Source organism: Capricornis sumatraensis, chromosome 22 (genome assembly GCF_032405125.1).
Source record: "Capricornis sumatraensis isolate serow.1 chromosome 22, serow.2, whole genome shotgun sequence".
NCBI classification, from domain to species: domain Eukaryota; kingdom Metazoa; phylum Chordata; class Mammalia; order Artiodactyla; family Bovidae; genus Capricornis; species Capricornis sumatraensis.
Window position 1 is genome coordinate 8,282,927 of NC_091090.1, and position 13,099 is coordinate 8,296,025.

The following is a 13,099-nucleotide window of genomic DNA, read 5'->3' on the forward strand; positions in this document are numbered from 1 at the left end:
AGCACACACCCCCAGGCAGCAGGAGCTGTGGGTGGGGCATATGTCCAAAAGGGAATGATTGGCATCAGTACAAAACTGCATTTCAGTTGGAATTCATTCACAATTTGAAAAAAAACATCAAGGCTGTCTGCTCATTAGAGATTCTGATCGGCAGGAATAAATTACCAGTTGATATACTATTAGTAAATATTAAAGAAACACAGTTATATTAGTAAGTGAGCCTTTGTCTAACATAAATGTATAATTCCTTAGATTTTGCAAAGATTAAAAAAAGACTTTCTGCTGTCATCATACCTCTAGGACCAGTGATCTATACCAACTAATGATTAATTAATAGGAAATAAGGTTTTTAAAAAGTAATACGCTGACCTGCTTACTCCTTGTCGGGGAATAAGTTCTCTATGAAGCCAGAAAGGTACGCTGTTTTCCCATTCAGCTGACAGAGTGGCTTTCATGGGCATTCTTTTCATGTGGGGTTATTAAATCCACAAAGGGAGGAATCGCTTTGATCTGGAGGGCCCTGCTGCTCACGGCACGGGGGGAACAGTGTTATTCTGTCCCAAGTACTCACCAGCCACACAGCAAGGGGCAGGAGCTGGTGTGGGTTAATGCAGGGATTGTCAGACTGCAGTCACAGGCGGGCAGCGGCAGCGTCACCTGAGGACACATTAGAAAATTCTCAGGCTGCATCCCAGAGCTGCTGAACCGGAAGCTCCGGACTGGGCCCAGCAATCAGTGTTTTAGTCCTCTTTCCTGGAGGTTTCTGTTGCTTGATAAAGTTTGAGAACCACTGACTGGGTCATGCAAACTCCTATACCAAGTGCTCACTTCAGTGTATGATGGTTCAACGACTCAAACAAATAGACGTGTATTTGTTGCTCATTTAAAGGTGCAGGTGGGTGAACAGGCTGCCAGAGTGGGCAGCCTCTGTGCAGTTATTCAGGGACTCAGGGTGATGAAGGTGCTGCCGTCTTTATTATGTGACTTTCAAGGCTGTCTGGAGGTCATCCCAGCCGAAAGAGACGAGCATGGAGAAAGGGCAGAGGGATGAGTCCCTGGGCTGGGTCCAGAAGTGGGACACGTTACTTGTGTCCGTAGTCTGTTGGCTAGAGCTCAGTCACGTGGCCCTGCTGGCCTGCAGGGAGGCTGTGAAATCTCGTCTAGCTTGTGCTGAGGGGAAAGAGGCAAACGTGGATTTTGGTGAGCAGCTCGCAGTATCTTTATGAACGTTTCCGAGGTTCTTTCTCTGTATCATTCTGGACTTATTTTATGCCAGAAACTTCTTTGACAGTCTCATCAGAGCTCATGGACTGATTCTCAGAATGTTTTTAAATGCATAAAATAATAAGTAGAATACAAAGGAAATAAATTATATTGAAATATAATTATAAATTGTTGAAAAATGTTCACCTAGAATTGCCAAAGAGGAAAAGGAACAAAGCTGGAAGCATAACCTTCTAGACTTTAGACAGTAGTACAAAGCCACAGTAACCGAAAACAGCGTGCTGTTGGTACAAAAACAGACACATGAATTGACAGAACAGAATAGAGAGCCCCAGAATAAACCTACATACCTCTGTCAATTAATCTTTGACAAAGGAGGCAAGAATATACAACTGAGCAAAGACAATCTCTTCAGCAAGTTGTGCTGGGAAAATTGGACAGCTGCAAGTAAATGAATGAAGTTAGAGCACTCCCTCACACCACACACAAAAATAAACTCAAAATGGCTTAAAGACTCAAACACAAGGTGTTGCTGCTGTTGTTCAGCCACTCAGTCATGTCCAGCGCTTTTGAAACCCCAAGAACTGCCAGGCTCCTCTGTCTGTGGGATTCTCCAGGCAAGCATACTGGAGTGGGTTGCCATTTCCTTCTCCAGGGGATCTTTCCAGCCCAGGGATCAAACCTGCGTCTCCTGCTTGGCAGGTGGATTCTTCACTGATCTACCTGGGAAACCCAAACATAAGATATGAAACCATTAAACTCCTAGAAGAGGTTAGAGGCAAAACACTCTTGGGCATAAATCGTACCAGTGTTTGCTTAGGTCAGTGTCCCAAGGCGATAGAAATAAAAGCAAAGTTAAACAGTGAGAGGGAAACCATAAACAAAATGAAAGGACAGCCTACAGCCTGGGACAAAATATTTGCAAACGATGTGACTAAAGACTCCAAAGAAGACATACAAATGGCCAACGGGCACGTGAAAAGATGCTCAACAGCACTAATTATTATGGAAATGTAAATCAGAATTGCAGTGTGGTATCACCTCACACTGGTCAGAATGGCCATCATCAAAAAGTGTACAAATAACAAATGCTGGAAAGGGTGTGGAAAAAAGGGAACCCTACACTCTTGATAGGAATGTAAACTGGTGCGGCCGCTATGGAGAACAGTACAGAGGCTTGTTAAAAACTGTAAGTAGAGTTGCCGTGTGATCCAGCATTCCCATTCCTGGGCATATATCCAGAAAAGACGAAAGCTCTACTTTGAAAAGATGCACGCGCTCCAGCATTCACAGCAGCACTGATTATAATAGCCAACACATGGAAGCAACCTAGAGGTTCATTGACAGATGAGTGGATAAAGAAGTTGTGGTACATATATACAATAGAATATTACTCAGCCATAATGAATGAAATATTGCCATTTGAAGCAACATGGATGGATCTAGAGATGACCATACTAAGTGAAGTAAGTCAGAGAAAGACAAATATTATATGATATCACTTATATGTGGAATCTAAAAATAGTACAAACGAACTTATTTACAGAACAGAAAGAGATTCACAGACGCAGGAAACAAATTTACAGTTACCAAAGGGGAAGGGGTGAGAGAGGGATAAACTAGGGTATGGGATTGACAGATTCACATTACCATATATAAAACAGATAAACAATAAAGTTTTACTGTATAGCACAGGAAACCATATTCAGTAACTTGCAGTAAATTATATATACTTCAATACCTTGTAGTAAATTATAATGGAAAATAATTGAAAAATAATATAGATATATACATATATCTGTAAAGCTGAATTGCTTTGCTGTACACTTGAAACCAATGCAGATAGTGTAAATCAATTATGCTTCAGTAAAAAACATTCTTGACAGAACAATAAGTGCACTTCTTTATTAATGCAGTCCATGGGGTCGCAAAGCGTTGGACACGACTGGTGACTAAATTGAACTGAACTGAACTGATCAGTGCATTAGATGACAAGATCTAGAGGCACGTTCACCAACTACTGTGATTTTGAAGTAGCAATGAATGAATATAAATGGTACTTCTAGATATCTGCAGCCCCTATAATTCAGTATTCAAATATCTGTGATTTCTTTTGGTGGCAGAGATTTTGGCCATAGGGAGATTTCTTAATCCTGGTAAGCCTCAGTTTGCTTGTCTCAGTGGGTATACTAGGCTTAGCATCTAAATGGTGCTTAGTAAGTTATTGCTTTCTCCTCTTTTTATCAGTCTACACAAACAGCCTGGTTAAGTCTGAGTGTTTAGCACAAGAGGAAAATAGCTAGCCATGTGCGTGCATCAGGCGTTTCGTTTGCAGGCTGTGGGATCCGAGTCTGACTTAAACTGAAAGTGTGTATGTGTATGTGCTGTGCTCATTTGTGTCTGACTCTCTGTGACCCTGTGGACTGCAGCCCGTCAGGCTCCTCTGTCCTTGGAATTTTCCAGGCAGGACTAAGGGAGTGCAGTGTCATCTCCTACTGAAAGGGAATTTAATACAAATATATGGTAGAAAGAAAGATTAGAACAGACAGCATTAGGAGCTTCAGAAGGTCGTTGGTGTGGCCACTGGATGAATGAATTCCTTCTGCTATGTTCGGTCTTTCCCTCCCTCCATTCAGTACTCAGTGTCCAAACAGTGGGACTTCGGTGGACTGACTCTCAGCCTCGAGCTCCCCCAGGAACTGTGCCAGGTTATTAAGAGAGGAGATGCTGGGTTGTCTTTGGAGCTCCAGGGCTTAGCTGCGTATCAGGACTGCAAGTCTGAGAGGGTGCTGACTCAAAGGGTGCTGATAACATGGGGTGGCCTGTAGACATGGAAGCAGCCTAAATGTCTGTTGACAGAGGAATGGATAAAAAAGGTGTGTACATACACACAATGGAATATTACTCAGCCGTAAGAAAGAATGAAATAACGCCATTTGCAGCCACATGGGTGGACCTAGAGATTATCATACTAAGTAAGTCAGAAAGACAAATATCATATGATATGACTTATTTGTGGAATCTGAAAAAATGGTACAAATGAATTTATTTACTAAACAGAACTAGAGTCATAGATGTAGAAAATAAACTTATTGTTACCAAAGGGAAAAGGAGGGGAGGGATAAATTAGTAGTTTGGGATTAACACATACACACTACTATAAATAAAATGGGTAATCTACAAGGACCTATTGTTTAGTGCAGGGAACTATACTCGAACACTTTGTGATTACCTATATGGGAAAGGAATCTGAAAAAGAATATATGTGGGCATATGCATGCTAAGTCGCTTCAGTTGTGTCTGACTCTTTGTGATCCCATGGGCTGTAGCCTGCCAGCCTCCCCTGTCCATGGAATTCTCCAGGCAAGAACACTGGAGTGGGTTGCCATTTCCTTCTCCAATGCATGAAAGTGAAAAGTGAAAGTGAAGTCGCTCAGTCATGTCCGACTCTTCTCGACCCCATGGACTGCAGGCTAGCAGGCTCCTCTGTGCTTGGGATTTTCCAGGCAAGAGTACTGGAGTGGGTTGCCATTGCCTTTTCTGGACTTAGCAGATAAACCACCATTTATAGTAAAATTATGGAATCACTGTGCTGTGCACCGAAAACAGACACATTTTAAATCAGCTATGCTTCAATAAAGAAAATAATTTAAAAAAAATTTAAAATAGGGTGCCCTAAAAATGACAGAAGTCCATTACTGAGAGACTGCCAAGTGCCTCCCACCTCCTGGTTGAAGGGCATGTTCAGTTCAGTTCAGTTGCTCAGTCGTGTCTGACTCTTTGCGACCCCATGACCTGCAGCACGCCAGGCCTCCCTGTCCATCACCAACTCCCGGAGTTTACTCAAACCCATGTCCATTGAGTCGGTGATGCCGTCCAATCATCTCATCTTCTGTTGTCCTCTTATCTTCCCGCCTTCAATCTTTCCCAGCAGCAGGATCTTTTCCAATGAGTCAGCTCTTCGCATCATGTGGCCAAAGTGTTGGAGCTTCAGCTTCAGCATCAGTCCTTGAAGGGCATGAGGGCAAGATCGAATGCCTGGAGGGAGAGATAGACTTCACACTGATGCCATCAAAGCCTGTTAACACCTGCGAGAGCTTATAGCACCACCTGCTGTTGCAAAAGGAAATGTCCTTTTGTTAAAAGTCATGACTTAGGGACTTCCGGGAGAAGGCAATGGCACCCCACTCCAGTACTCTTGCCTGGAAAATCCCATGGACGGAGGAGCCTGGTGGGCTGCAGTCCATGGGGTCGCTAAGAGTCAGACACGACTGAGCGACTTCACTTTCACTTTTCACTCTCATGCATTGGAGAAGGAAATGGCAACCCACTCCAGTGTTCTTGCCTGGAGAATCCCACGGACAGGGGAGCCTGGTGGGCTGCCGTCTGTGGGGTTGCACAGAGTTGGACACGGCTGAAGTGACTTAGCAGCAGCAGCAGCAGGGACTTCCTGTTGGCACGGTGGATAAGAGTCTGCCTGCCAACGCAGGGGACATGGGTTCGATCCCTGGCCCTGGAAGATTCCACGTGCTGTGGATCAGCTTTGTCCGTGCCCCGAAACTACTGAACCTGTGCGCTGCAGCTGCTGACCGGCGGGCTCCTGGAGTCTGTGCTTATAGCAGGAGAAGCCAGCAGTGAGAAGCCCCCACTCCCCGCAACTAGAGAAAGACCGCAAAGCACGCCAGACCCAGCTCTGCCCAAAATAAATAAAATTGTTTTCAAAAGTCATGGCGTATTTTTTGATAGTGTTTAGAATGAGCACGTGCAGGAAACACCAGTGCTCTGCATTGCCTTAGGGAAATGAGGAAGCTGCCTGCTCAGTGATGACTCTGTGCCGTTTGCAGTGTTTGTGGTCATAGTTCTGAGCGGCAGGTGAGTTGGCACCTCGGGATCCAGGAAGTGGGCCTGTAGTAATGAAGGGGGTAATGCATCGGCTGCGTAGGCTGATATGTGTACTGTTCCATGAGGCTCACGTGGACCACCTCCTTTAAACACTGTCTGACCCCCGTGAGAGGCGAGTATTGTATGCATTCGGCAGAAGAAGAATCTGAGGCTTTGAGAAGTAGCGATCTGTGAGCTCCGAGATTGTACGCCTAGAAGTGGGAGAGCTGGGGTTCCAGCCCAGATAGTTCTGACTCTCAGGAGAGTGAGCGCCTGGGATGCTCTGGAGCGAAGAGCTCTCCTGATGAGCAGGGAGGGAGGAGCCTCCGTGTGTCTGTCAGCGAGGCACACCTGCAGTGTGACTCCTTTTCCTTTTCGTATTGGATTAATAACGCCTTAGTCTTTAAGAATACCTTTTATTTACACAAGCAATTTGCCTAATGATCACAGGTGACCCGTATGTTTTGCTGTATACCAGGCACTGAGCACTTTACATTTGTTTATTCTTCTTAACAAATCTGTGAATTAAGTAGTGCTTTTAAGCTCCATTTTACAAATGAGGATGTGGCTAAGCAGCTCTTCAGGATCACAGAGGTAGGAAGTGACAGAGGCCGTCATGAGCCCAGATAGCCTGGCTGCTGTCTGTGTCCTGCCCTGTAGTGCTTGTAAAGAGTTATTTTAAAATAGTGCACGTGTATTTGGATATGAGAGAAATCACAGAGGCTTATGTGATGGTGCTCAGAGCTTCACAGATGTGAAGGTGGAATGAAAATTGAAGGAGTTAAGAAAAGACTGATTTAAACAGTTTCTAATTTTTATGTAAGCAATGCTTGACCATCTTCTTGGGCATACTTGGCAAAGTTCCTCTAGAGTAGATAGAGGGGTGTGGATTTACTGGATTACTATTCTCCAGAATGACTACTAATATATTTTTTTTTTATCACTTTAAGCAAGTTTTATGTGGTTTTATTTCTAGAATTTGTAAGGCCTTTGAGGCCTTCTATTGGTAATAATAGAAAAGAAAGTGAAGTCGCTTAGTCGTGTCCGACTCTTTGCGACCCCATGGACTGTAGCCTACGAGGCTCCTTCGTCCATGGGATTTTCCAGGCAAGAATACTGGAGTTGGTTGCCATTCGCTTCTCCAGGGCATCTTCCCGACCCAGGGATTGAACTCCGGTTTCCCACATTGTAGGCAGACGCTTCCATCTGAGCCACCAAGGAAGTCTATTGGTAATAGTAGAAGTTTAAGTAAAATTTGGTTACTGATTCCTCCTAAGAGCATGAGAGGAAGAGACTCTGCGTTCTTACCCAAGAAGCAGGCTTGGGTCAGTCCACTGGGACAGGAGCTAGGAAGTTGTCACTGTTCATTCCATCAGTGCACCCATTTCTGGAAATCGGTGCCACCTAGTGGAGACTGCACCCCTCAGCCGTCCTCATAGTGCGCGCATGGAGGGGACCATCCAGGAACCCGTGTATTTAGACAGCAGCCTGGCTCGGCCAGCGTCTGGGCTCCCCCCTCTCCATTCTTTTCGCGGCACCTGCTGTGCAGCCTGGTGGTGCGTGGGACCTTAGGCACCTCCTGGGCCCGGTGGGGACTGTGGAGGCACCCCTCAGCCCGCACACAGAGGAGGGGGGCATCAGGCCCCTGTGTTTGCTGTGAGAAGTGCGTGCCCAAACTGCGTTTCCTCCTGCTTGTTTTTCCGTTGACCTCCGAGCGCCTGTGCATGTCACCTGGACTTCTGTCCTTTCCCGTCACCCTGGCCTGGTGTGCAGGGCCCCCCTGTCAGTGCCTCCGCGGCTCCCTGCACGTGGCTCTGCAGTGTCCACGGGGCCTCTCACCCCTGCTCCCCTGAAATCCATGCTCTCTCTTTTCCATGCCTTCCCTGAAGTCTAAGTGTCTGTATGTCTTCTAAACTTCAGAAGACCCACAGTCTCCAACGAGCCCTCCGTGGAGCCTTGGACGCCTCGTCTGCCCTCACTTCCCACTAGACTTCTGAGTGTGGCTGTGCTCTGACCCTGGCAGGCCATCCTTTTGCTGCATAAACACACCATCCATCCAGACATCCCTTACCCCTCTGTTCTTCCCTCTTGCTCCCGTGCCTGGAGCATAGACCCTATATGCTCTGCACGTGCCGCTGGCCCCACTGAGCTCAGCTTCATCCATTTATCCTCGTGTGGGATTTGCTGGCCCCACGTGCCCTCTGCTGCCCCCCATCACCTGTCCCAGTCTGCTCGTGAACTCTGCGGCTGGCTTCTGCTCTGCGGCAAAACACTGGCCGTGCCAGGACAGGCATCATTTTATGGAATTCTGTGGTGTTTTCCAAAACAGATGCACATTCCCAGATGCACAACGGAGCTTGTTTCCATGTCCAGCGAGTTGTCCTTATACTTACCTTACTTAAAAGAGAAGGGAAATTAACCTTTTGTTCAGCGCCTGCTGTTTGCCAGATGCTGTGCTTAGAATTTTAACATCCATTGAAATTGAAGTGAAAGTCGCACGGTCGTGTCCAACCCTTTGTGACCCCATTGACTATACAGTCCATGGAATTCTCCAGGCCAGAATACTGGAGTGGGGAGCCTTTCCCTTCTCCAGGGGATCTTCCCGACCCAGGGATCGAACCCAGGTCTCCCGCATTGCAGGCGGACTCTTCACCAGCTGAGCCACCAGGGAAGCCCTTTAGCATCTGTTACCTTCTGGAAAACCCTGTGAGAGAAAGCAGAGACAGACACAGACTAGAGAACAAATGCATGGATACCAGGGGGGAAAGAGGGTGGGGGTAATTGGGAGATTGAGGTGGATACGTACAGGCTGCTGGTGCGTGTGTAAAATAGATAAGTGATGGGAACAGTATATAGCACGGGGAACTCTACTCAGGTGTTCTGTGGGGACCTAAATGGGAAGGAAATTAAAAAAGGGGATATATGTATACATAGGGCTGAGTCACTTTGCTGTACAGCAGAAAATTACATTATAAGCAACTATACACTTCAATAAAAATTAATTAGAAAAAAATAATAACATTCTATGCATGTAGTAAAATAAAGGGTAAAACAACAACAACAACAACAACCAAAAGCCTTTGAGGAGAACGTTACCCATTTGTTAGACTAGAAAAGTTAGGTCATTAATATTTAATAAATGTGTAGCTATAATGAGCAGCATTTGCACCCCGGCCCATCTGACCTCCAAAGCCACACTACACCGTCCTTCGCCCAGTTAGGTTTAGGTCTTCACTTGAAGGTGTTGCTTGGTGATGCCTTGGAATCCTGGCCTTCCTTCCTGAGGGGAGGCAGAGGGCCCTTTCTCTGGGGTGCTGCTGGGTCCTGACCCTCCCCATCATCACGGAGCCCCCTTCTTCACACTTAGTCTGACTGTGTACACAGAAGTAGAGCAGTGTGTCTCCCTACTCTTTTTATAAAAACTGGAATTTCTGGGTAAAAAACAGTTTTTTTTTTAATGTATTGAAGTGTAGTCGATTTATAATGTATTAATTTCTGCTGTACAGCCAAGTGACTCAGTTGTACATACATCTATTCTTTTTCATATTCTTTTCCACGATTGTTTATCGCAGGATATTGAGTCTAGTTCCCTGCGCTTTATTCGGTAGGACTCTGTTGTTTATTAAAAGCGTCTCTCAATGGAGAATAACTCTGGACCCGGAACCCGGGTCTTGCCCGGCGTCGGGCTCCCTGTGGGCGGGCCGAGGGCCCCTGCGGGGCTGGTGGCTTTGGCGCCGCCTGCACCGCGAGCCCCAGGGAACAGCGCAGCCGGCCGGCACCAACCTGCGTGTGTCCGCTTGTGTCTCCTGCTCAGGGATTCCGATCCAGCCCCCGGCACCTCCGCAGACGCGCCGCCGCGGCCGCCCGGCTGGAGGACGTGAAGCCCGCCGCGGAGGCCCCGGCGCAGAGCGAGCAGGACGGCGCGGCGAGGCGGCGGCGGCTCCGCAGGGGCGCGCGCGTCCCGCCCGAGTTCTACCAGAGCGTGCAGAGCGCCGCTGCCCGCAGACCGGTGAGTGGGGCCGGGCGTGCCGGGAGTGTCAGGTGCGGTGTCGCCCGGAGCGGTCCTTAGTCCTCACACATGGTCCGGTCGACCTGAAGTGTTCAGCGAATCTCTGATCGTCCGGCCAGCGGCGCTGAGCTCGGCTGTGTCAGTGTGGAGTGCGGTTTCCCGGGAAGTGCTGGTCGCTGGCGGGAGGGGAGACTGAAAACGAGAATCCTGACCCTGAGCGCGGGGTCCACAGCCCGGATGGGGCCACAGGGTCCCCCCGCCGAGGCCTGGCCGTGGTGAGGGCTGGGCCGGGGACCAGGGGCCTCCGCAAAGTGGCCTCGGAGTTGGGAGGCCTGGGCGGAGGGCTGACCCCTCCTCTGCAGCTCCTGTTGGGGCGATGCTGGGGTGCTGCGTCCTCTGGCGTGGCCTTTCTGTTGCTCCCACGGGGCCATGCTCTCCTTTTCTAGGGAGTACCCTGGGTCTCTGTCAGCCAGACTGGACAGTTAGCTGGGAAGTCACCTGGACAGTTACCTGGGAAGCGTGGGGCACACCTGGAAGCCGGTCTCCCCTCCTCACCTCCTGAGCTTGCTGTTCCACGTGCTCTGATTTTCTCTCTTGGTTGGGGCTCTCACCCAGGAACGTGTTGCCAGGCTTGTAACAGTAAAGAATTTGGGGCTTAGAAGCTGACATTTTTAAAAACTTGTAGAGAGTATTTCATGACTTCAGTAACCTTGCATTGCTTCAGCTTTGAGACAAGTTTTCCTGTGGGTCACTTCTGTGTCGTGGGGGCCCATGGTCGTTGTGACCCGAGGGGAGCTGGCAAGATCTGATGTGATGTTATGTCCCTGTGAGTTGTGAAAACAGCCCTGCTGTTCATTCAGTGGGATGACTGTGTAGCAAATGTATGTGGAGTTTGCTCCCAGGCCAGCGACAGTGACAAGAAGCTGAATTCCTTTACAGAAAAGGTCGTGTTTAACCACCTGTAAGATAAACACATATTTAGAGTCTTCCTTTTATGCTTAGATAAAGCAAAGGCTAAGCAGAATTCGGTGTCTACACAGAGCAAAATGAAATAGGAAAACTCATCCATTCAACAAAAGCTTTTCTACACAGGAAATAAGGGGTACACAGACATATATTAACAACAAACATTACTGACGGCTTATTTGTGGCCCAGGCATTGTTCTACGTGACTCACTTAACAAGCCTCTGAGGTGGAGGCTGGTGTTAGCCCTGTTTTCTGGATTATAAAATAGAGCCCCAGAGAGGATCATAACTTGCCTGAGTTCACCCAGGGGCTGGGGCAGTGCCAGGGTTTGGGTCTGGGCTGTGGGCTTTGGAGCCCCAGCACCTCTCTGCAAGCTGCTGCCCTCCTGCTTCCTGGGCCTCCTGGCCCCGTCGATGGACAGACGCTCACAAATAAGCAGGGCGGGTCCGCGTTAGTGAAGTGCTGCCTTGGACCGTGCACTAGCACGAGGGAACGTTGTGCAGAACCAGACGTGTGTGCAGAGAAGCAGATGCCTGCGATGTCCTGAGAGGGGAGTCGAGCAGGTGGGCTGCGTCCCTGATGAGGAGGGCAGCGTCCCTGATGAGGAGGGCAGCATCCCTGATGAGGAGGGCAGCGTCCCTGATGAGGAGGGCAGCGTCTCTGATGAGGAGGGCAAACACAGAAGCCAGGACGCCCGATGGTGTGGCAGGCTCGGGGCAGCTCAGTGATGCTGGGAGATGAGACCAGGGTCTGGCTGGGCGTTAGGGGGCATCTTTTGCTAAACAGCGGGGCTTATCTTCTGCGACGTGGCCCTGTTGAAGGTAGGGCTCTCCAGCTTGGTTTTCCTGCTCTGAATCTAGCTAATTCTGCCTTTCGATTTTCCCACGTGGATGGTGAAATAAGTCGGCATCACCGCGCCTTTACTCTCCCCTGAGCCCTGTGCCCGACTGCCATGGGCGGTCAGACGTCCCGACGCCTGGAGAGTCTGTCCTGGGTCACCTCACCTTGCTCTCTGTTTGCCTGGGGACTTCCAGCCCACCTTGACCACTGACTCGTCGTCAGGCGACCCGCTCAGGAAAGTCTTTTCTGATCCTTCCCATGAGAGTGAGGTGCTTTGCCCAGATGTTGAGCAGAGCAGTTACTCAGGTGAGAAAGACAGGTTCTATACTGAGACAGACGCACGTTTGCCTTCCACTCCATGGACCTGGCAGGAAGCAGTTTTCACACTAAGAGGTTCATGTAAGGCCTGCCCAGAAGTGTGAGTTGGGCTGCGATGGTCCAGCCAGCTTCCTGTGGAGCCTGTCTACTGCTTACCCACCACTCCTGGCCTGCAGGGGCGGCAGCAGGCAGTCGTCTTGCTGGGTCCCAGTGGGAAGGCTGGCTTCCAGGAGCCGTGCCTGAGGGCTGCAGCCTGCCAGAGCCCGCTGAGTCAGGATGAGGGCGGGGGTGGGGGAGGGGGGCAGGTGCGCCCGCTTTTCCATGACCCGACCCAGCAGGATGCCAGAGGGCAGGGGGCGTGAGTGATGCGGATCTCAGAGCTCAGCACCTGAGGACAAGGCAGGGCAGGGATGAGCAGTGTGGCGGGCAGACAGGGACCCTGGAGGGCAAAGAACACACGTGATCATCTTTACCCAGCTGTCCAACTCCTGGAGACCCAGCTTTCTTATTGTGGAGTCATCATAGCAACAGTGGCCTCCCTGACGGGTGAGGATGAACTGACGTGTGGAGGTGATGGCCTGCTTGGCATCAACACTCAGAACATAGTGATACCTTCATTTTCTTTCCTCCCAGGCCTTGTCTTTCCTGGGGGCCGAATCGTCTGATCTAGAATGTCTCCTGGTAAATGGCACCTGATGCATTTTACTGAATAAACAGATGAGTAATGTACACACAGGACACAGCATACGCCCTATAGGATCCGGACAACAGAGAGGGGTTTTTTTCCCTTTTATCTCCCAAATGGGGTGGTCAGGGAGCAACTACTTCAAGAGACAGGACTGAGTTGGGCTAAAGTACAC

General features: G+C 49.0%; 1 protein-coding gene across 4 annotated transcripts in view; it reads left to right on the plus strand.

Moving 5' to 3' along the window:
- Nucleotides 1-13,099, plus strand: part of DST (dystonin) — a 522,626-nt gene that overhangs the window by 44,036 nt on the left and 465,491 nt on the right. For all 4 annotated transcript variants that reach the window (XM_068960483.1, XM_068960482.1, XM_068960484.1 and 1 more), the window contains exon 3: nucleotides 9,920-10,114. In XM_068960483.1, the coding sequence (XP_068816584.1) occupies nucleotides 9,920-10,114 (195 nt within the window). The remainder of the gene's footprint in view (nucleotides 1-9,919; nucleotides 10,115-13,099) is intronic.